At 40.7% G+C, this 20,682-nt stretch overlaps 2 protein-coding genes across 11 annotated transcripts in view; both read left to right on the top strand.

Moving 5' to 3' along the window:
- The first annotated feature begins 936 nt into the window (after window positions 1-936).
- On the top strand, window positions 937-10,740 carry LOC116736471 (resistance to inhibitors of cholinesterase protein 3). The gene is made up of 6 exons (XM_032588936.1): window positions 937-1,295; window positions 3,473-3,687; window positions 3,768-3,837; window positions 3,934-4,024; window positions 5,101-5,210; window positions 7,747-10,740. Exons 1-6 carry the CDS (start codon window positions 1,154-1,156, stop codon window positions 8,100-8,102), a joined length of 984 nt encoding a protein of 327 aa, XP_032444827.1. The 5' UTR covers window positions 937-1,153; the 3' UTR covers window positions 8,103-10,740.
- A 162-nt stretch (window positions 10,741-10,902) lies between these two features.
- The window catches only part of kcnc2 (potassium voltage-gated channel, Shaw-related subfamily, member 2), a 71,429-nt gene continuing 61,649 nt past the window's right edge, over window positions 10,903-20,682 (top strand). For all 10 annotated transcript variants that reach the window (XR_004342570.1, XR_004342571.1, XM_032588933.1 and 7 more), the window contains exon 1: window positions 10,903-18,696. Coding sequence is in view for 8 of the 10 variants with exons in the window: in XM_032588933.1 (XP_032444824.1) it covers window positions 18,139-18,696 (558 nt within the window). In the remaining 2 variants the exon portion in view is untranslated. The remainder of the gene's footprint in view (window positions 18,697-20,682) is intronic.

The following is a 20,682-nucleotide window of genomic DNA, read 5'->3' as shown; positions in this document are numbered from 1 at the left end:
AAAGGAAATGACTGTAGCAGCTGCCTGTATAGAGGAATGTTATATTTGACATACAAGTGTCAAAAGATAGTTCATGGTGATCTACGTTTGGGCAAAGGAAAATATAGGCAGAAACTAATAATATAACTAATATGAAACCTAATATAAAACTAATATGTATCAGTTCCAAGCACTAATTAGTCCAAGCGTCTCAGACCAAAACCCGACAGCTTTATAATTTTGCTTCTAAAACACACACACACACACCCGCACAGGTTTGCGTGGCTATCTTTGTGGGGACTTTCCATTGACTTCGATTCATTTCTACAGTCTAAACCCTAACCAAAACTCAATTCACACCTTTGTCCTAAATCTAACCCCTGACCCCAAAACAGCGTTTCACCCACATTGTGGGTCCAGGCTTCAGGAAAATGACACAAGGTATTAGAAACAAACGCGCGCGCACACACACTTTACCAGCCATTCACTTATACCTTAAAATGTCACGTGACTTTTTTTAAAACTTACCCATCTCTTGTTTTAATTCCCTCCATTGTGCACGCAAGGGTTTTTTTCCCCCTTTTTTGGTCAGCAGAGGGCAGTCTCCTGTAGTGTGATAAAGCGCTATGGTAACAAAAAGCAAAAGAACATGTTGATCCAGCGACTCCGGATGTCTAAGTGTCACACCTTCAAAATAAAAATATTTAGTCTTGACTTGCATCCGTTTTCTTCTTTATTTAAAAAAAAAATTATTATTAGATTTATTTTATTTTATTGGTTTTAGTTGTTTTTTAAGCAATATTTCACAAAGAAAACAAAAATAATCTTCATCTTCACATTTGAAAACATTATATATATACGGATGTAATGTGGATGTAAGTATGCCGTCTTCAAAATTCTGTCCACATTTAAAGATTAGTTTTGAAGCAGAAACTTTTATTGTGAAGGTTTCTATTCCGGAAGCAATCAGTGTAAGCAACAGAGCGCAGCTGTTTCAGTGTTAGAGTGGCAAGAGGCAGCTTCCGTAGCACACTTCTCTCATAACTCCAGCTTATATCTGATTCCAGGCGCATTCTCACAGCTTAGTTGCTCTTTACTGACGGCTAGCGCTGTTTCCTGCTGTTTGTGCCCGGTGTTCGGCGCTGTTCCTCGGCTATTTTCCCTAGCAGCAGGGATGGTACTGTCAACATCTCAACAAGTCGCCCTGGCGTTCACGGCGGTGCTCTTCACCTTTGTCGTCCTACCGAGGTTGTTCGGTGTCGGTGGGGGGACAGCGGCGAAGGAAACCAAATCTGACCATCGCTACAACAGAAAAGGTGACGAGTTCCCGTTCTGGGTTGTGTGTGTTTCCCACCAGGCCGCTGGTGTCGTGTGTGTGTGTGTGTGTGTGTGTGTTCTTGTTCGTGGCCTGTGTGTGGTTGTCGCATTTTTCCTCAGGAACAGTCAGGCTTTTACCCGAATATACCCGAAATATTGTTGCCAAAATACTTCCTTTAAAAGGAAGGAAACGTAACAAAAAGTGCAACATTCTAATCTTTTCTTAGGAAATTGGATTTTAAATCTAGTTGAACTTGAAGTGCGTTAATGAGGATATCTGTAGACTTGCTGAACTTTATATCCGGGTGGCTGCTGTCCATGGTTCTGATAACCTTATTAGTTTTAAAAGATTAAATGTCCAAACAGGATGCCGTAAAATAGTCACAAATTTAAGAAAAATGTGTTCTGTTGGCTATCAGTATTTTTTTCTGCGTTTTTTTTTTCTCAATTTAATTTTGCATTTAAAAATAGACTAGTGTAGATGTGAGTGAAGATTTGATCATTTTATACGAATATTAGCATCAAACCAATTTATGACGCACACAAAAAGTAACGCAATGATGCTATTTAGGGAGTAAAACTAAGGTTGTATTTGATATCAGTTTCATTTTAGAATTTTAGGTTTCTATAATATAGTACGCTAGTTTCTGAAGTGTACTTGAATGCACCATAAGGTTATGGCGTGAAGCCACAATGTCGAAGTTCAGTGATGTGGCAGAATTTGTGGGGAAACGTATCTTGACTGTGACTCTCTTTCTGCCCATACAGTGCAAAAATGTACAGATACAGACAAGATCTGCCACATTTAATCGTTTTAGATCTTTTGTATTAGCTAAAGTTAACCCGACTTAACATAAAAATCCATTTTAAATTGGTTACTCACATGAGAAAAGCTATTCAGTCTATAAGAATTAAATGCCCCTTTAAAGCTAATAAGTTGTCAACCTTAACATTTATATTAGTCCAGACTTTGCTTAGGCCACTTAATAGTTTTTGTTGTTTAAAAAAAGTATGCATTTTAATTAATATTTTAATAAAAATAAAATAAAGTTTTATGGGGGGGGGGTTATATTAGTGTGAAATATAAAACTTTCTAATTCAACTAGAATATTAATTATGGGTGTCAATTTAAAAGAGGCTGAAATTTTTGCGTGAAATTTTTCCTTCTTTTCATAAATATATGCAACTTTGTGTTGGTCCGTCAAAAACCCAGTAAACTGTAACAGAATGACAAAATGGCATCTAACGTTGTCCATGTTGAGTGTGAAAATGGAGGAGCCATTTTGTCCTTCTCTTTGCCAGCTGTGGGGCAGCTACCCGGACGAAGAACACCACGAATAATTCAATAAATGTGGCGTTGGCAGCAAGAATCTGTTGCACTCGGCGTCATTGTCATGAGGATGTTTTCTTTGCGCACTTTAACCCTCTTTACACAGATCCATTGTGGTTTGTCTACAGCTTATAGAGGTTTTATGGAGCACGTGTGGTTTTCTATCTGCAGCTTACAGTGCTGTAATAGCTACTTCCAGCAGTGTAGTGTAAAGTAAAAGTAGATTCGTGACACCAACCCATTACACTGAGTGGATTAGTGCAATCCCACCAAGTCTTTCATTTCCTTTTCCATTTAACATCCCAAATGGTCGCCATCTTGTTGTCAGCTGGGGAATAAAATCAGAATGTTTATCAGTTTTATGTTTGTTTTTTTTTAAGCCAAACATCGACACAAGAAAGTTTAAGTAGAGTTTTGGGATTTATTTGAAGTGTTTTTTTTGTGTTTTTTTTCCAAAGATGGGGTGATGATACAAAGTGGAAACGTTTGAATTTATTGTGGATTTCCTCTGAAGAGGCACCAATTCAGTTTCCTTTGTTCTCTGACCTGCAGGAAGAAAATTTGACCTGAAAGAGAAAACAGACTTCCAAGATGGTAGACAGAGATGGTTGATTTTATTTTTCTCTCGAACATAAAACTTAGGAATTAAAGGTGTTTATCAAAGCAATTGATGTTTGCTGGTCCTCTTTAGAAACCAAAAATGTTCCACACTCTTCATTTTGATGCACCTAATGGATCTGCAGGCAGATTTACCAGTACAACCCTAATTCCTTTTTATCTGGGTTTTCGGCACAGTCGACTCAAGACTCTCATACCTCTCCTTTCCCCGTTTCCATGACGCTGCAGGTCCAGGCCCCGGCGCATCCAGGGCCCAGCCCATCAACATGAGCCCCCCCGGCTCCCATCAGAGCGCCGACAACATCCAGCAGATGAAGAAGCGCCTGGAGCAGGAGATGAAGAGCGACAAGTACAAGTCCAACAACAACAAAGGCTACGTGTTCACCCTGATGCCGCTCTACGCCATCGGAGTGGGCGTGTTTGCGGCATATAAGTTTCTGAAGGTAGCCACTTTACGTCACACTCTGCCTCTCTCAAACGCAATTACTGAAATCGAAATGTCTTATTTGCTTCTCCGTCACAGATCAAGTCTTCAGATAACAAAACACAGAAGGATAAGTTTGCTAAGGGGGTCAAAAAGTCAGCGGAGGCAGGTGTGTTTGCCACTTTGCCTTTGTTTGGGCTGCTGCCGCACGTATTTGGTTACGGTTGATTTGTATTCCTGTCTTGTTTGTTTTTTTTTGACACAGAGAACCAGTTAAATGAGCTGGAACAAAGGCTGGCGCAGACGGAGAGGATGCTCAACTCCATCCTCACCCAGCTGGACCCGCTCACTAACTGGTCAGGTTTCCTCACACAGAAGTGTCCGCTGTTTAAATAAAAATAAAGCAGTTGTGTTAATTATTCTCCTCTGTTCTATGGTAGAGTTAGGTCGGAGCTGCTGTGCTTGGATTCATTTTGTGTGACCAAAGTTTAATAACAAGCAAATTTGTCACTTCAGTTTCTATTATTGTAAATGGAAAATGTTTGGTACAATATGATATATATTTGCTCTAGTAGCCATGTTTTTTCTTTCTGCAATTTTGTAAATATTGCAGAAATATCTAGCAATTTTTAATTTTTTTAAATTTTTTTTCAAAAAATGCAGATGTTCATTAAATTTGCTCCAATGCAGCCAGGGTTTCTAGAGAAGGTTCTCACTAGCTGCGTTTCCATTACAAATGAGAGCAAAGCTGTGTCGATATTCCGCTAATGTCGAAAAATCACAATTTCACAATTGCAGCGTTTCCGGTAAATTGGAAATGCAATTAAAATCACAACTGAATGAGTTTGTTCATGTGATAAGTCATTAGAAAACATGGAGCACCATCATCCTCCCACCACTTCCTGTCGTCGTCTTCATCATTTCTGTCAGTACCAACGTCGCCGCTGTCGATCATGTGATTCGTTTGATGTGAAAGTGTTTTGGGAAATACGCTAATTTCAATATAGTTGAAAAACTACCTCATGCTAGCGCAAAAATGTTTCTTTTTTTAAAATTGGCATGTTTCCATTAAGCAAAATTATTTTCCTAATTCCAATTTGCTCAATTATATGGTTAATAGAAACGCAGGTGCTGTTGTTGCTTGAAATGGACTAAAACCATTTTCTACACCAGCAAAACGTTAGGAAACTGGAATCAGAAAAAAACCCTTTTTCTGATGTACAATAATTTATTTTCTACAAAAATATGAATGGTTTGTCATAAAAAATATTTGATTAAGGTACATTCAGGCCAACATCCTGATGTCAAACCCATCAACCAGTGTACATTACCAATAGTTTCCTATTGCACATTCACCTCTACACACTTGAGTAGATTGTATAATCTCGGATTTCACTGTAATTCCACATTTCTGTCCCGTTTTCCTCCGTAGCGTGAAATCTGTGGCCCAGGAGCAGAAGAACGAGATCATGTCTCAGCTGCAGACCATCCGCTACCTGATGAAGAAGAGAGGAATGGACTGTCCGCCGCTGAGCGCCAACGGTGAGCGGGCTCAGGGGTTCTGTAGGGTCTCCGCACAAAGAATCACTCACACAAATCTGTGTGTTTTTAAAGTCTGAGCGATGGATAGTAAAACTTTTTTTTTTTTTTATATTCTGCTTTAAAATACCCAAATCAATTATTACACACAATAAAGTGGCCTGGCTCCCCCCAGGCCACAATAAAACTCAATAGTGAACGAAAGAGGGAATTTGGCCATTAAATCATATTTATTGAAGCATCATGTAAAAGCTCAAAGTCAGTGGATGTTGAAGACTGTCCCTGTAAAATCCACACAAATTAGCAGTTGTGCTGTAATTAAATGTGAAAAAATGCTTTTAGAAAGCACAACTGTAACAAAAGTGTATGTCCATCATCACCTAAAACCAGTGTTGTATAGTAACGAAGTAAAAATACTTCACTACTTTACTTAAGTATATTTTGGAGTACTTCATACTTTCCTGGAGTATGAAAATTTTTGATGACTTTCACTTTTACTTCACTATATTTCCGAACTTAATTGCGTACTTTTACTCCGATACATTTTCAATGTGTGGTTTAGTTACTCGTTACAAAAAAGCGAGAGAGAGAAACGCAAGTGTTTTGACCCCACCTACTGATTAGCAAGTAGCAAGTAGGCTACCGAACAAAGTCCGTAGCCTGCTTGCCTGGGCTTGTTCATCACCACCAATAGGATACTTCTTCTTCTTCTTCTTTTCTATTATGGCGGATCACAAGCAACTTTAAGGTGCATACCGCCACCTACTGTACATGAGTGTGTAGAAGCATTACTTCATATCTATTAAATTCTACTTTTTAATTTTGTATTCTTAAGATAAATAAACAATGCTTTCCTTAATTTGTGAATATCTGTTATGTTTCCTTCATTTCCTAATATACCTTTAAGATTCCATTCATGCCCCATATTTCTAACTATTCTCTTTAATTCTTCCCTTTCGAGTTCATTTGACTTACAGTTCATCAATATGTGTTCTACATTTTCTTTCTCTCCACATCTCTCACATTTATCATTATTTTTCCTCCCTATTTTATAAAGCATGTCATTTAAGTAGGTATGACCTACTCTTAATCTACTAATTATTATTTCTTCTCTTCTGTTTCGTTCATTAATGCTTCGAATTCAAACTGACTTTTGTACTTCATATAATCTTCTTCCTTTCTTATCTTCATTCCACATTTTTTGCCATTTCTTGATTTCTTTACTTTTAATTAGGATACACCTGTTTCGCTTCTCCCATTAAACACAAAGCAAGTCTCGCAATCAGTAGCAGTCACATGGAAATTCTATCTTACAAAAACTCCCCGTCCAACTTGAAGAAACACATCGAGGTAACGTCTTATGAAATGGTTATAATCTTCCTGTTTCAGTAACTATAGCTTGGTCACTAGGCACTACTGTATTGTGAAACGTTGACCATAAATGAACTTTGTTTGGCATTGTTTCAGTTCCACACGTGGTGTATTTAGCTTAGGCCTAATGTTGACTGTAGCAGGCTACCTAGACTCCTCTGTTCAAGGGGGGGCAGAAGCCATAGCGATAGCAATTTAGACTAAATTTAACAAATATAGGAAAGGCATGCAAGTTCAAAACCAGGTTTACAGATGCCAATAAGCTGCATTTCCCTCCCAATTCTTTTTTTCTTTTGCATAATGACCAGTTGTGTGCACCACCTACTGACTGTAGCATTGACTGATTCACTGATTTGTGAAGTAGAGTAATCGTAACAGCTCTTTTTCTTCATGTTGGCCGCATTTTCTGTACTATTTATTTTTCTCATTTTCAGCACTGACCTTACTTGAAGGGAAAACTTAAGGCTTACAAAAACTTTGTATTTTCTGTCCTGGAGGGTATACTAAGAAGCTGGTTCAGTTGTAAAGCAGGTTAAGTTAACCTTGTGCTATAGGTAAAGCACCTAATTTTCTTAACTAAATGATGCCTGCAGGTATATCCATTAGCAGGTTTAATTTTGCCTGCACTTGGTTGGGTACATTATTTTAAGTGTATTTGACAAGTTTACCAAAATATAAAAAATGTCATTCAAACTGCATTTGCTTTGTTTTACTTTTTACTTGTACTTTTCATTACATTACTTGAGTACATCCATTTTTACAGTAATTTCCATACTTAAGTACAAGAAGTTTCAAATACTTTAAGACTTTTACTCAAGTAACATTTCAGTCAGTGACTTCGACTTTTACCAAAGTCATATTTTGGAGAGGTACTTGTACTTTTACTTGACTCTGAGATTTCAGTACTTTATACAACACTGCCTAAAACAAGTCTTCACACTGGTTTCCTCACCGTTCCATTTCTTGGCCATCATTTTTGAATTCCCAGCCCCAGCGGCCCTTTGCTTTGAATCTCCCTTGGAGTCGGTTTTGCATGAGAGGCAACATTTCTGACTGTGGTGGACGGGGAGATTTGCAAGAATCGATGGAGCCCAGACTTCTGTGTCACACCTGCTTTGCATGGAAGCCTTGTGTTTGCGGGGCGCTAAAATCCCACTCTGTGTTTCAGACGTGTCCCGCGGCCGGAACCTGGACGAGCTGATCGAGTCGATCGGAGCCAGCCAGACCCCCACGACGGCGGACGCTCAGCCCTCCCCCGACTCCCTGGAGGCTCCAGAGGAAGCTGCTGACGGCAGGGACGAGGCGGCGGCGCAGGGCGACGAGACGATGGAGCTCCGGCCGGAAGAGTCTGCTGAAGTAGAAGAAGAAGAAGAGGAGGAGGAGGAAGAAGAAGCAGAGGCGGGTGATAAAGGGGAAGACGAGGTGGAAGACTCGGAGTGTTCTTCATCATGCGAGACAAACATTGAGCAGGTGTGTTCAGAGCAGCCTGGAACCGGCCTCAGGAGGCGCAACAGGCCTGAATGAACTCTCCACCAGGAGGTAGCGATGTGACAGTTTACTAGGAATATTTATTATCTGAAAGGCTTCCACGGCTCACAGTCATGACATGAACCGTAAACCTGAAACGGATCTGTTTGCATGTTCCTCTCACAAAGGACAGCAAAGAGCTGCTGCTGGAGGATTATGAGCCAAGCTAGGCTAGCTAGAGATGAAATGCGTTTCTAGATCTCAGTGTTCTCCAGACGAATGACTAAAAATTAGAATGTAATCAAAAAGATAATTTGGTAAAACAAACAAAAATAAAGATTCATTTACACGCAGTGGTACATTTAAAGGGTTTATTTCTGTTTGTTTTGGGGATTGTGGCTTTCAGCTAATGAAAACCTGAAATACAGCTAATTATCAGATTGAATTATTTTCTTACGCCCAGCCAGACTGTCATTTCCTGAAAACACACAAAAAAGAAAAACCTGGTAAAAGTGCACACGGGGTCAGTGCAACCCCTGCCTGACCACACACCGGGTAACGAGCTTGTGGGGTCCTAATGTTATCTTAAGACTGCAGGAGGGTTAAAAGGTCACGTGCCTCTTTGTATTTTTTTTCCTACAGTTTTTCATCCCACTCAACCTTCTAATAATGCGCTTTGTACAGGCTGTAAGATATTTGCCGGCATTTGTTGTTCAATGCAGAATTAAGTGGAGTTTCTTTTAGGTAAAGAGGGGATAAAACCCTCAAAGAACCTTGAATTATGAGTCACAACAGTTAATTTCCTTTCGGGATCAGTGTGGTGGTCCAGCTTAGATGTTTCGATGACAACATTGCACTGATTTTATTTAATTCAAGCAGGGGGAATGATGACGAAGTTTGCAGCAGCTGGAAGCCATAATCGGCAAAATAAATCATGCACTTTTTAAAGATATTTCCGACCTGAGATGCACCTGCACTGTAATAAGACCAGCAATGCAGACTATATTCCACAGACATCGCAATTTATCTAAAGATATTAACACCTGTGTGTTCTTGAGAGCCATTTTCTCCATAAGACAGATAAGGGCAGGGAGGGGTTTTAAGGGTTTATAGAGCAGCATTTGTTTGTCCGTGTGAAGGTCATGCAAACAGAGCCGCCTGAACTTCACTTTTTTTTCCACCTCTTGTCGTCCGTTTTCTTTTCAGAACTGTCTGAATGTTGAAGCCGAACTGTTACATAGAAGCTTAGTGTTTCCTTGCCTCGTTGAACACCTCTCAGCTCCAACAGCAGCAGCCTAACCCTGCAGACAGACACCCAAGTTGTACAGAAGTACGAGTAATGCAGCCCTCCCCCAACCTGTTGCTGTCCGCGAGCTGAGAGAAGGATCCTACACCTTTCAATGGATTTGTTTTCTCTTTTTGCACATTTAAGTACTTTATTTTTTTCCCCCCTGAAGAGACTGATGCTGCTGGATGCTGTTTAGATTGCAATCCTATAAAGAAGTGAACTTTAGCTTGTGGTGCGATGGACGTCCAGCGTAACTGCATGGGGTTTCCTTTAGTTTATATGTTCAGAGTGAAACCGCATGAACCGACAATCATTTAGCCTGCTACAGACACACGGTGTCGCGTCTTCTTTAAACTCCTATTTACAACAGTTACCACTCTGCCTTAGCATCCCATTATTATTATTATGTGAAAAATTACACTAAAATACAACGCCATATTAGGGTCACTGCAGTGAGGGAATGAGTACATTCTGGAAAAAACAAGATCATTTCTGAGTTTGAAAAGTCCAAAGTTAGAACTTATCTTTGCAAAAAATTTGGAAATTTTCAGAGTTTAATATGAAAATTAGCAAATTTTCTGCTTTTCCAATTCAGAAATATTCTTGTTTTTGGTAGGAATTTTGAAACGGAACATTTTCAAAAGTCAAATCTTTGACTGTTGAAACTCCTTCTCAAATTTGAGATTGATCTCAAAGTCCGAGTTTGATCATTTTTAGCAAATATTTCACTTTACGAGCTCAGAAATGTCCTTGTTTTTCTAGCACATTTTTACCCTTTCAAACTCAGAATTTTACTTTTTTTAAATAGAAAGTTTGAAACTTGGATAATTTCAACTGTTAAAAATGTTTGATTTTTGAAACTCAGAAATTTCCTAGTTTTTTTTTTCCCTAGAAAATTTCTAAGATTAATCTCAAAATGTCCAAGTGTTTTTGGCAGACATTATGATTTTTTTCTATCTACAATGGCCCTAATATCTGATGTTTTAATATGCTACACTAAATAACACTTATTTGTTTATTTATTTATTGTCTTTAAAGTGAGCATGAGTGACTATACTTATTGATTTCAGCTGCCTGGGTTAGCCTTGTTGCTGAATCAGATGTCGAAATCTGGTGGATTGTGTTGAATTGAACACAGATTAACAGGTTTAACTTTTTTTGTTGTTGTTGTTGTTCATTACAATTGAATATTAAAACCAAAGCATTTTATTCCTGAGCTGTCCACCCCTGGGCCGGGTGGCGAATTCGGAAAGCTGATCTTTCACAGCTCACAAAGAAGAAGTTTGCCTTATTTTGCCACTGTTTTCGTCCCGTATTTCCCATGTGTGCATTGGTAAAGCCTGTGAGATTGTTCCATGTTGCGGCTGAGCGGACAAACTCGGCTTGCCTTGGGAGGAAATAAAATTGCAAAACAAAACTTGATCTCCATCATATTAAGAAGCTGAAAACTGCTGAAATATGTCAAGGATGGTATTTAAAATGAAAATAGTTTGAGTTTGCTGGGAGCGGTGGTAGTTATAGTCTTAACAGATACCAGGAGGAAGGATCTATGATGGTTCCGCTTTGCGCACAGAAGATGCAGCAGTCCGTCACTGGAGGAGCTCTTCAGTTCAATAGCTTCATGTATGACTAGTCTCTAAAAACTGGAACACCTGCCTGAAAATCAGCATGAAGAATGCGCCAATGACCAAGTTATCCACCAGATGGCAGTCTTACATCTTTGTAATTATTATAAGTGCAGAGTGTTGATTTAATATTTAAGATTTGTAAACTACAGACAAAATTCATATGCATTGAGTGTATGGGGTAAGTTGAACCGCGTCACACTTTTCAGATTTCAGTTTTCCAAAATAAAATAATAAACATACGTTACACTTCATAGCTATCCACTACTTTGTGTTGATTACTCCATTAAAATTAAATGAAATTGAGATGCCTTCTTGATATCAAACTGCAGATGGCACCAGAGCAACATGCCTAAAGCTGGAGCCACAAGGTTAAATTAGAAACATTTTCTACTGGGAAGCTTTGGCCTACTTCTGTGAGCAACATCATATTAATAAATAGTTTTTTTAAATTTACATTGTGAGGGAAATGGGTCGAAGAGAGAAGTATTAAACAAGCAAGATGGAGCAATCGTGAAGTAAAGCTTCCCTCCATGTTCAGTAGAACAAGGTATTTGGAGGAACTTCTCTAAAGTGTCTTTGCAAATTAAACCATCTCTTCTAATCATAGCTCATAATTAGACCATGCTGAGTTTGTTATTGTCTTCCTTTCATGTAGCATCAGAAAAAAGATAGGGGATTTAGTGCAAATTAGCTTGGCTCTCTCAATTATGAAAGCAACATTTAATCAGCTTACTCGCATTCCGTTGGGATTCCCGCCCAATTCCGTCCAACGACTCGCGGTGAGTACAAGACGGAATATTTTACGAGCCACGCAGCCGTTACGAATGGGAACTGAAGGTATTTAAAACAAGATGTCCACAGACTGCAGATGAACTCATTCCCAGAGCGGGCTCCCTTCAGGGTCATGCTGGACTTCTAAACACGCCAAAGTGATCCCGGGAGTGTTGTGGCATTTATAGCGCAAAAGTGGTTTTTATTGGCACCGTTTACATTCCCATGGACTGCTGATCTTAAATGACTATAGCTCCTTCTGTGCCTGGCTTTTCCCATATTCTAACATCTTTGTGTAATCATGTGCAAAAGGCTTAAAGCATCTCTTAAGTTTTTGTGTTTTACAGTAAGGAACAGATTTTTAAAATCAACCCAGTGGTGCCAAAGAATCAGGATACAGATAATCTTCCGACTTCCAACAAACTATTGACTTGATCATTTGATAATTTGACATTAGGGACAAGACAAGAAGAGGGCAGGTGCGCTTTGATTATAAGTTTTCCTTTAATTTTCTCAGTTCTTTCAACGTGAGACGTTGGACAACTCAATGTGATTTTGGCGAGAACTGCACGAAGACAACAGAATTGACATTTTATTTATCAGGAACATGAGGAGGAAGACTGTCGTCTTCTGAGATTTGGCGTTATGGGACTGTCACTGAAACGGTTGAGAACTCATCCAAACAAACGTGTAGTTATATGAAGAGACAGTTGTCATACCTGGATGTGTCTCGTCTTGATTTGTTTGTTCCGAGAGTGCTGGGTTCCTTTCATTCCCTCTCAAAGGCAGGCAAAAATAGCCTCTCTTACTCACGGTGAAAAAGTAAGCTGTTTTCGTATCTTTATTTGAAGAGACAACTGAAATCACAAAGGTTTTATTTTAGGTTTTAAACAAAGGAGTGTCTTTTTGTGTCCTGGTTGTTGTCAGAGTCAGCAGGTTTGTGGAAAGCAAGCAGAAAGTGCGCGCGGAACAGAACTGAAGGTACCGACAGAGAACTCAACCAATATCCTTTGTTTTTTATGCGATACAATGTGATGCGGTCATGTTCCTGCTGTTTCTGGACCAGTGCTCTCGCTTCGCTGCTCAGTGTTTCTTAACATTGACTTGCAAAATCATTCATCTCGAAATTGACATTTTTTGCCCATCCTTCTTTGCATGAAAGGTCAAACTCGGTCAGATAGGACAGAGAGGGTCTGTGAATGCCAGTTTCCAAGACTTAGTACAGATTCTCCATTTGATTTAGGTCTATACTTTGGCTAGACCATTCTAACACATCAATTTCCACATCTAACCCTTTCCATTGTATCTCTGATTGTCTTCTGCAACTCCAAGCAGTTTTTTTTTCTAAGGTAAACTTTCTTGTTCATGCTAAAGAAAATCATCTCACACCATGACGTTGCCACCACCCTGTAACACAACAGGGGACGTGTATTTAGTCAGCTTACCAATTAGGTGACTTCTGATGGCTTCAGTGTGTTTTATTTTGAGGCATCTAATTAAAAGAGTCTGAAAACATAGGAACACCATGTTTTGTATATTTTTGTTTGGAGAAAACAATAAAACCATGTTCATGCTTGTCATTCAAAACAATGTGAACAGTATGCTCTGTTCTGGCCTCAATAAGCTGTAAGCATCATTTATTCTTTTTAGTACATGCATATATAAAAAGAAAAACACAATGAAACTAGATTTTTCTCTCCCAGAATCTGTTGCACATGACCCGTTAAAGTAATCCCCCATTTCTGGAAAATGTCCCTATGGAAACAAACCATGGCTGTGCTCCTGGCCTCCATCTCCCCCTGGGACCGATCCTGTCAGGCGAAATGGACCGGGCAAGGACTTTCCATCGGGCGGTTTCTTTCCTTCTCCTTTTTTTGTGCCCTCCAGTTCCTGATAAAGATCAGCAATCTGGCTGCTCTATTTTTAGTCGTGATATTATGGGGAGGGAGAAGGAACCCGGGATGCTGTTTGCTGCCTGCATCATTCAGAACACTGATGGGCTGTTTATAGGCAGCGACCGTCCTGGACCGCTGTCGTCCCCCGTGCTCTAAGATAAATGACCTTATTAGCGAAACATTAAAAGGAACTATTCATCACACATGGAGTTTTTCACCAGCTCAACCTCACTTTGAAGCAAAATTGAAATCAGTGTATTGTAGAAAGTCATCACCCCTGTATTTGCTGTGAGCTGACATCTCCTCTGTTGGTGATTTGGGTATGGGTTGAGAGCTTTAGTGTTGGAGTTCTTCCCTGCTACAGTCTTGGGAAGCGGGAAGGTTCTGATGATGGGTTGTTTTGGGTCAGAGGCACAAATAACTTCAGGCTATATGAAGTCCTTGATTTTCAGGGTGTCCCTTAAGGGAAATACTCCAAGTCTCCAGGGGAGTTCAGCGCCAGTGTGGGTTGAGAGAGTTATCTAAAAGGGTGAGATTGGGAACCAACTTTTCTAATCTGAATCCATTTTGTTTTTGGACGTCTGTGCTACGAGTGAGCTTTTTTATATATATATATAGAGAGAGAGAGAGAGAGAGAAATGTTTGAGCATATGTCATCCAAAGGGTTCACAGTCCCAATTCTAAATCAAGAATTGATTTAGAACCTTTATTCCTAGACTTTGGCAATAATAAACTTTTCCGCAGCCTTAGGGACGTTTTGAACAGAGACTCAAAATGCCCAATGTTCATGAACTATGTTGTGATTGCGGCTTCCACTGTCTGTGGCCTGAAGATTGTTGGTGCTTTTATAGTGGCAGCAACACCAGGACACTGATGAACACCAGCTGAAGCAGGAGATCTTAAGGATAAAGTGATGTCATTCACAGACATGTTTGCTTTTCGTGCTATTTTCACACCTGATAGTCCGGTAGAGTCAGTATGATTTCAGACTAAAATGTCAACATTTGTTACGTTTTCAATTGGTGCAGTTACATTACATTATCGAACAAACCAAACCCTTTGAAAAAAAAAACTGTTCTCTTCCCTCGCCTGTGGTGGCGCTGCAGCAGGAACCACTGAAGGAAAAACCGCTAAAGAAGAGATGAGTGCAATTTCCTTCGTCAACAAACAAAAATGGAATAGCGTCAGATTTTAGCGGTTGCAGGATTTTGGTAAAAGAGCACAAGCTCTTTCTCCTGTTAGTGTTAAACTTGTCTGTTTTTGGTTGTTGCCGGTCAAGTTTTGGATTTGAGGATATGGAAAATGTCGCCGTCCGGTGCTACTGTCAGAGCGGGGAGAACCAAAGGTAAGAGCGGCGGGGGGGAACTGACGTAAGAGCGGGTTGAATACGTAATAGACGGCGGGGGAGGAAACTGGTGGACGAGGGGCGTACAGGCGAGAAGAACTAACTTAAAAGCAGCGGCGCCATCATACGGGATATTTACGGGAAAATAATACCGGAGCACAGCGGGAAGGAGATTAAAAATTATAGCTTCCCAGCCAAAACGGGAGACTTAGCAGGTATGCATTTACCCAGAATGCCCTGCGCTATAGTCCAGTTCCAGGGCTGGTGTGGATGCACCCAAAGTCTCTAGGTAAAGTCAGTAAATTTGCTGCTACTGGGATTTTTTATTATTTTTATTATTATTTCCTTGTTAAATGTCGCTGTAAAGTGACCAGAAGACTTTTTAAAACTCTAATTGTCACTAATGAAAGATGATAGATTCTTTTTTTGCTGCCAGTTAAAATCATTGCATAAAAATGTCACTATTACTGGAACAGTCTTTTAAATCCACCAGATGAATGTAATATAAAATAATTGGATGGATTCTGTGTTTGTTTGCTTCTTCCAGTTTCGACTCGGTTGACGGGGTCTAATAAGTTGGTGTCGGACCCCCTCTTTCCCCACTGCTGAACAGAATGGCGCGGTTACACCTTTCACATTTAGAAACAAGACACTGAAATGCAGAAAGATTGCCTCTATGCAATCTTGGGGTAATTGGGTCACTCAGAGGTTGCAGTTCTACAAACGGGTCTTACATCAGGGGATAATGACGCATGTAATTATGGGAAAAATCACCCGTGGTGTGTCTTCTCGTTGATTGAGCTGTGCTCAGATTCCCTGAAGATGTTCCTCTTCCCTCCTCTCACACTGTGGCGGCTGTCAGACGACGGGCCTTCTGGCAGACTGCTGCTTCGTGGCTCCTTACGGCAAAATCTGCCAGCTGACGACTGGGAGTGCTTGGCTGTCTCGCTGATAGGGAGCACCTGCTACTATCTATAGCAACTGAGGATTGATGAGTCACGTGGAGTTTGATGAAAAGGATCAAAATGGTGAAAGAAAGGCTCGACCAAACCAATCCAACCCAATGTGAAAAGTAATTGTACCATTTGGGAAATCCTGGTTGAACCGATTAGGCTCGAGAGCTAAATTTAATCTGATCAAATCTGCGTCCAGGCTTGCTTTACAACAGAATGTATCATCAAGAAATTGCATAGAAAAGACCTGTCCGACAACATGAAGTAAGTTGTTAGGTCTCAAAAAGCAGCTCATAGTGCCATTTTCTGAGGATTAAATGTTTAAAAAAAAAAAAAAGGCATTAGGACTTCAGCAAACAGCATTTGGAGTCATTATCTGCCAATGGACACAAGATGGAACTTTCCCAGAAAGGAACGTATCAAATTTACTCCAAGAGCACGTTTGAGACTCATCCAGAGGGTCACAGAAGAGCCCAGACCAACGTCTAAAACACTGCAGACCTCTATCTCAGGTAAGGTCAGGGTTCATGATTTAACTATAAAAGAACAACTGGGGGAAAATGACATGGGACAGTTTTGAGGCCAGAACTACAGCGAGGCAAAAATAAAACAAAGGCAAAGGCCGGTCTTACACTTTCCTAAACAAATAACTTGATTTAACTTTAGTCAAATCCTTCTCACTATGATCCTCTGATTTAAACCATCAGTAGGATGCACTTTTAATGTTTATTCTTTTTACACACACACACATATATGTATAATTTATAGTTACAAAAATTATTCCTCAATTACTGCGGTTTTCAAATCTTCACATTTTTTTTGTAATTTGCTTATTGCTCAAATAAAAACGCAATAAAATAAATTTGTGGGATGACTTGTACTGTGCCCAACACCCCCTTCCCAGCCAGTTCTTCCGTCTTCTTCGTGGTTTGCGCCAGTGGCAACATCCGGTTATTGATCATGTGACTCGTGTGATGAGGAAAAAAAGCGCTTCAGTTGCAGTTTTGCAAAAAATAATGAAACAAACCGATTTTGATACGGCTTTAAAACCTCACCTCATCTCGCCAAAACTATTCACAGGGGTCAGTCCTTAAATATGGAAACTGCAATGAAGGACTGAGAGAACGACAGTAAACGAGGACGGAGTCAAGGGAGAGAGAGAGCCGTCCAAGAAAAGACGAGTAGGACACGAGAATGGAAGGGAAAGAAGGGCACAAAGAAAAAGGACATAAGAAGAAGGTCAGAATGGAAAGGACACAATGCAGAAAGGAACGACAGAAGGAAACAGAAAAAGGAAGAAAAGTGAGTCTAAAAGAAAGGCAGAACACGAGGAAGGCAAAGAAAGATAAGAGAAATGATGCAACTACTTTTTTTTTACTCGCATAAGGACTGAAGTCTGGAAAATAAATATTTTTCCAGTCTCTTATTTTTCTACCTTTACTCACACCTGTAAGGTACTCAAATATCAGTGCTTCTCCAGTCTGTTCTGAAACCTGATGAAACTTCATCAATTCTAGCTTCCCACAGGAAGAACAGAAACCTTCCCTTTCCCCCAACTTTGTGGCAGCGCGCTCGGAAACCCTTCATCTGGGCGGTGGTGCGGTGTGGTGGCTGGTGGGCGTTGGTCTAAGTCAGCAACTACATTCATCCTTGAACGCAAAGTGCAGCTGAAGACCTGTTGATTCTGTTTTGTTCTCCATCGGTTTTTCTTTTTCTTTGCTTTTCGTTGGGTTTGAGAGGCGTGAATTTCTGACTGGCATATCTTTCTCCGCAGATGCTTCTGCTGACCCTCCTGGCTCCGAAGATGCGGGCGCGGATCGGTTTTCACCGGCAACAGCAGCAGCAACAACAATGAGAACGACGTGACAGAAGACGGAGCGGATTAGTTTTTCCAAGACAGCCTCTAACGGTGATGCCGTCATCGATTCCCAGAGAGCTGTTGCTGTTGCGCGTTCCGCTGTTTTAGGCGGCGTGCCGGACGCTGACGAGGCAGGCGGCTGTGCGTCTTGGAGAGGGGCAGGGGACGCCGGAGACGCGCAAGCAGCAGCATCAACATCAGCGGCGGCGGCTCCCCACAGTCTGCTCGGATTCGGATCATCCGGCAGCCTCCGGGCGTCGCTGGGCCGTCAGAGCGGACCGCGCGATGCGCACCGACCACCTCCGTCTGGGCGTCTCTCCCTGAGACCCCATCGAGTCATGTCTGAAACGGAGCGATGGGCAAGTTCGACGACAACGAGAGGATAATCCTCAACGTCGGGGGCACGAGGCACGAAACCTACAAGAGCACCCTGAAGACCCTGCCGGGGACGCGCCTGGCCCTGCTCGCCTCCGACTCGGACATCGACTCCGTGCTGGACCAGCTGCAACAAGTCCCCGGCTTCATCGAGTACAACGCGCGGACCAACGAGTACTTCTTCGACCGCCACCCGGGCGTCTTCGCCTACGTGCTCAACTACTACCGCACCGGGAAGCTGCACTGCCCGGCGGACGTGTGCGGACCGCTGTTCGAGGAAGAGCTCTCCTTCTGGGGCATCGATGAGACGGACGTGGAGCCGTGCTGCTGGATGACCTACCGGCAGCACCGCGACGCGGAGGAGGCGCTGGACGTGTTCGAGCTCAACGTGGACACCACCTGCGAGGAGGACGACGAGGTCGGCAAGAGGCTGGGGATCGAGGACGTGGCGGCGGACGGGAACGTCAGCCTGTGGAGGAAGTGGCAGCCGGTGATCTGGAACCTGTTCGAGGACCCGTACTCCTCCAGGGCGGCGCGGGTAAGGGCGCACCGCCGCGCGCATATGGCGGTTCACTCTCTTTTTTTTTTTCCTCCCTTTTTTTAAATTGTTGTTTTCATTCACAGAAACGCACAGCTTTGTAGTTTGAAACAAATCAGCTAAAAGAGTTCTGAGAGCATTAACGAGTGGTCCCATTTCCCCTGTTAGACCGAACCAAGCAGGTTCCTCAGTGCCAAACGCCACAGCCCACACTTGTTGATGTTGATCATGTCAGAACTTTGCTGCTTATATCTTTACACATATTATGTTTTTTAAGACCCCACTCTTAGAAAGTTCGCATATATAAGGCAAAGTCCGGTAATGTATTGTTTCTGTTCTGCTAACTATCACTTTAAGAAGGATTAAACCCAGAGGTGGTCCAATATTATCTGAGGCCCGAGGCAGGGGAGCCCGCTCTCAATTACCCTTATTGTCCAGCTGCACCTCGGTAACATTTAATACCAAACCGTTATTTTTTATTTTTCAATATTTCACTTTAAAATGTAAAATCTAATACTTTGAAAAAGTATTAGATTTTTGTTGTCACACAATTGTTCTGATGATTGGCAGGCATAACCTGAGTGACTCCAACAAGCATTTTTCTAGTTATTTCATTTATTGAGGAAAACAGTCAATCCAAACTGAGATGACTCTATGTTAAAGTCTATAAATAACTGTAACTAACCATATTTATTTCCATATCAGGGCTGTACAGTAAAGAAATCTAATTTGAGAATGTCTGGCAGCATGTTATAGGATAAATATTAAAAAGGTTTTGTCTTTATGGGTTACAAAGCATTCCTAAGGTTTTGTGTCTTCAAAATGTTGAATATTACAGAATAACATTCTTAAAGTGTTTATTATATTAAAGTCTAAGATCAGCTTGCAGCAAATGGAAAACCTAGCCAAAGTTGCATATTAAGAATATGCAAGTTAATGTTTTTCTTAGCTTAAAAATAACAAAGAAATACTACTGTTTGTTATGTTAAGAAAATACATAAAATAAAAATAGGATATGAAACCGGCACTAACACCTGCTTGAATGACTATGGTGAAAATTCGGACACCAGACTGATATATACTGTATGTATATATATATATATATATATATATATATATATATATATATATATATATATACACACACACACACACACACACAAATATATATATATAATTTTCTAATGTATTTTTCAACTGTATGTGAAAAACTAAATTTGGGTTTTTATTAGAAGTGACATGATGATCAAAATTAACTTAAAAACAGTTGGACTTCATCTGTCATAAGTTTCTCTCTTGAGCTGAAATACTGAAATGAACTTTTAATTGATTTATTAAGATGCATCCACAAACCACAGCTTGTTTTCAACTGAAATAGTGTGCCGCTTTTGCATTCTTTAGACATTACTCACATATCATCACCTTCCTAAAATAATAGCCTTAGACATTTTTTGCCAAAGAAAATTTATTGGGCCAAAAATAATCACTTTAGGTAAAAAGAGACCCAGGCCATTATTTTAGGATGGTGATGATATTATATGGGAGCCATTTTTCGTCTATATATCCATCAGCTAGTCAGCCTTTTGCGCATCATGTCAGTGTTTGTGAAGCTCTTGATTCTAACAAACAGTTGGTTAAAAACAGAGCAGCAGATAGAGATGGTTTCATACGCTGTGATTACATCATTCCTCCTCTTCACTGTCTACAGGTGGTGCCACAAAAAGACTATGAGGTTGATGTTTGAACAAAGGAAGCAGTATTGTTGGTTTACATAAGAACAAGAGTTAACCAAACACAATATCTGACTCTACGCTTAGTACATTTTTGGAGGAACTGTGTTTCTTTTCTTCTTCCCAATCATTACAGTCGAGAAGCTGAAATGCAGCACACAAAAGTCAATAGCCCTGTTGAATGTTTATTTGTCTTACAGTTTGATCGATCAGAGGAATCTGTGGTCTCAAGTTCCGAGGTCATATGGACGGGCTG

The sequence above is a fragment of the Xiphophorus hellerii genome, chromosome 17 (genome assembly GCF_003331165.1).
Source record: "Xiphophorus hellerii strain 12219 chromosome 17, Xiphophorus_hellerii-4.1, whole genome shotgun sequence".
NCBI lineage: Eukaryota > Metazoa > Chordata > Actinopteri > Cyprinodontiformes > Poeciliidae > Xiphophorus > Xiphophorus hellerii.
This window is presented reverse-complemented; position numbering and strand designations above follow the sequence as displayed.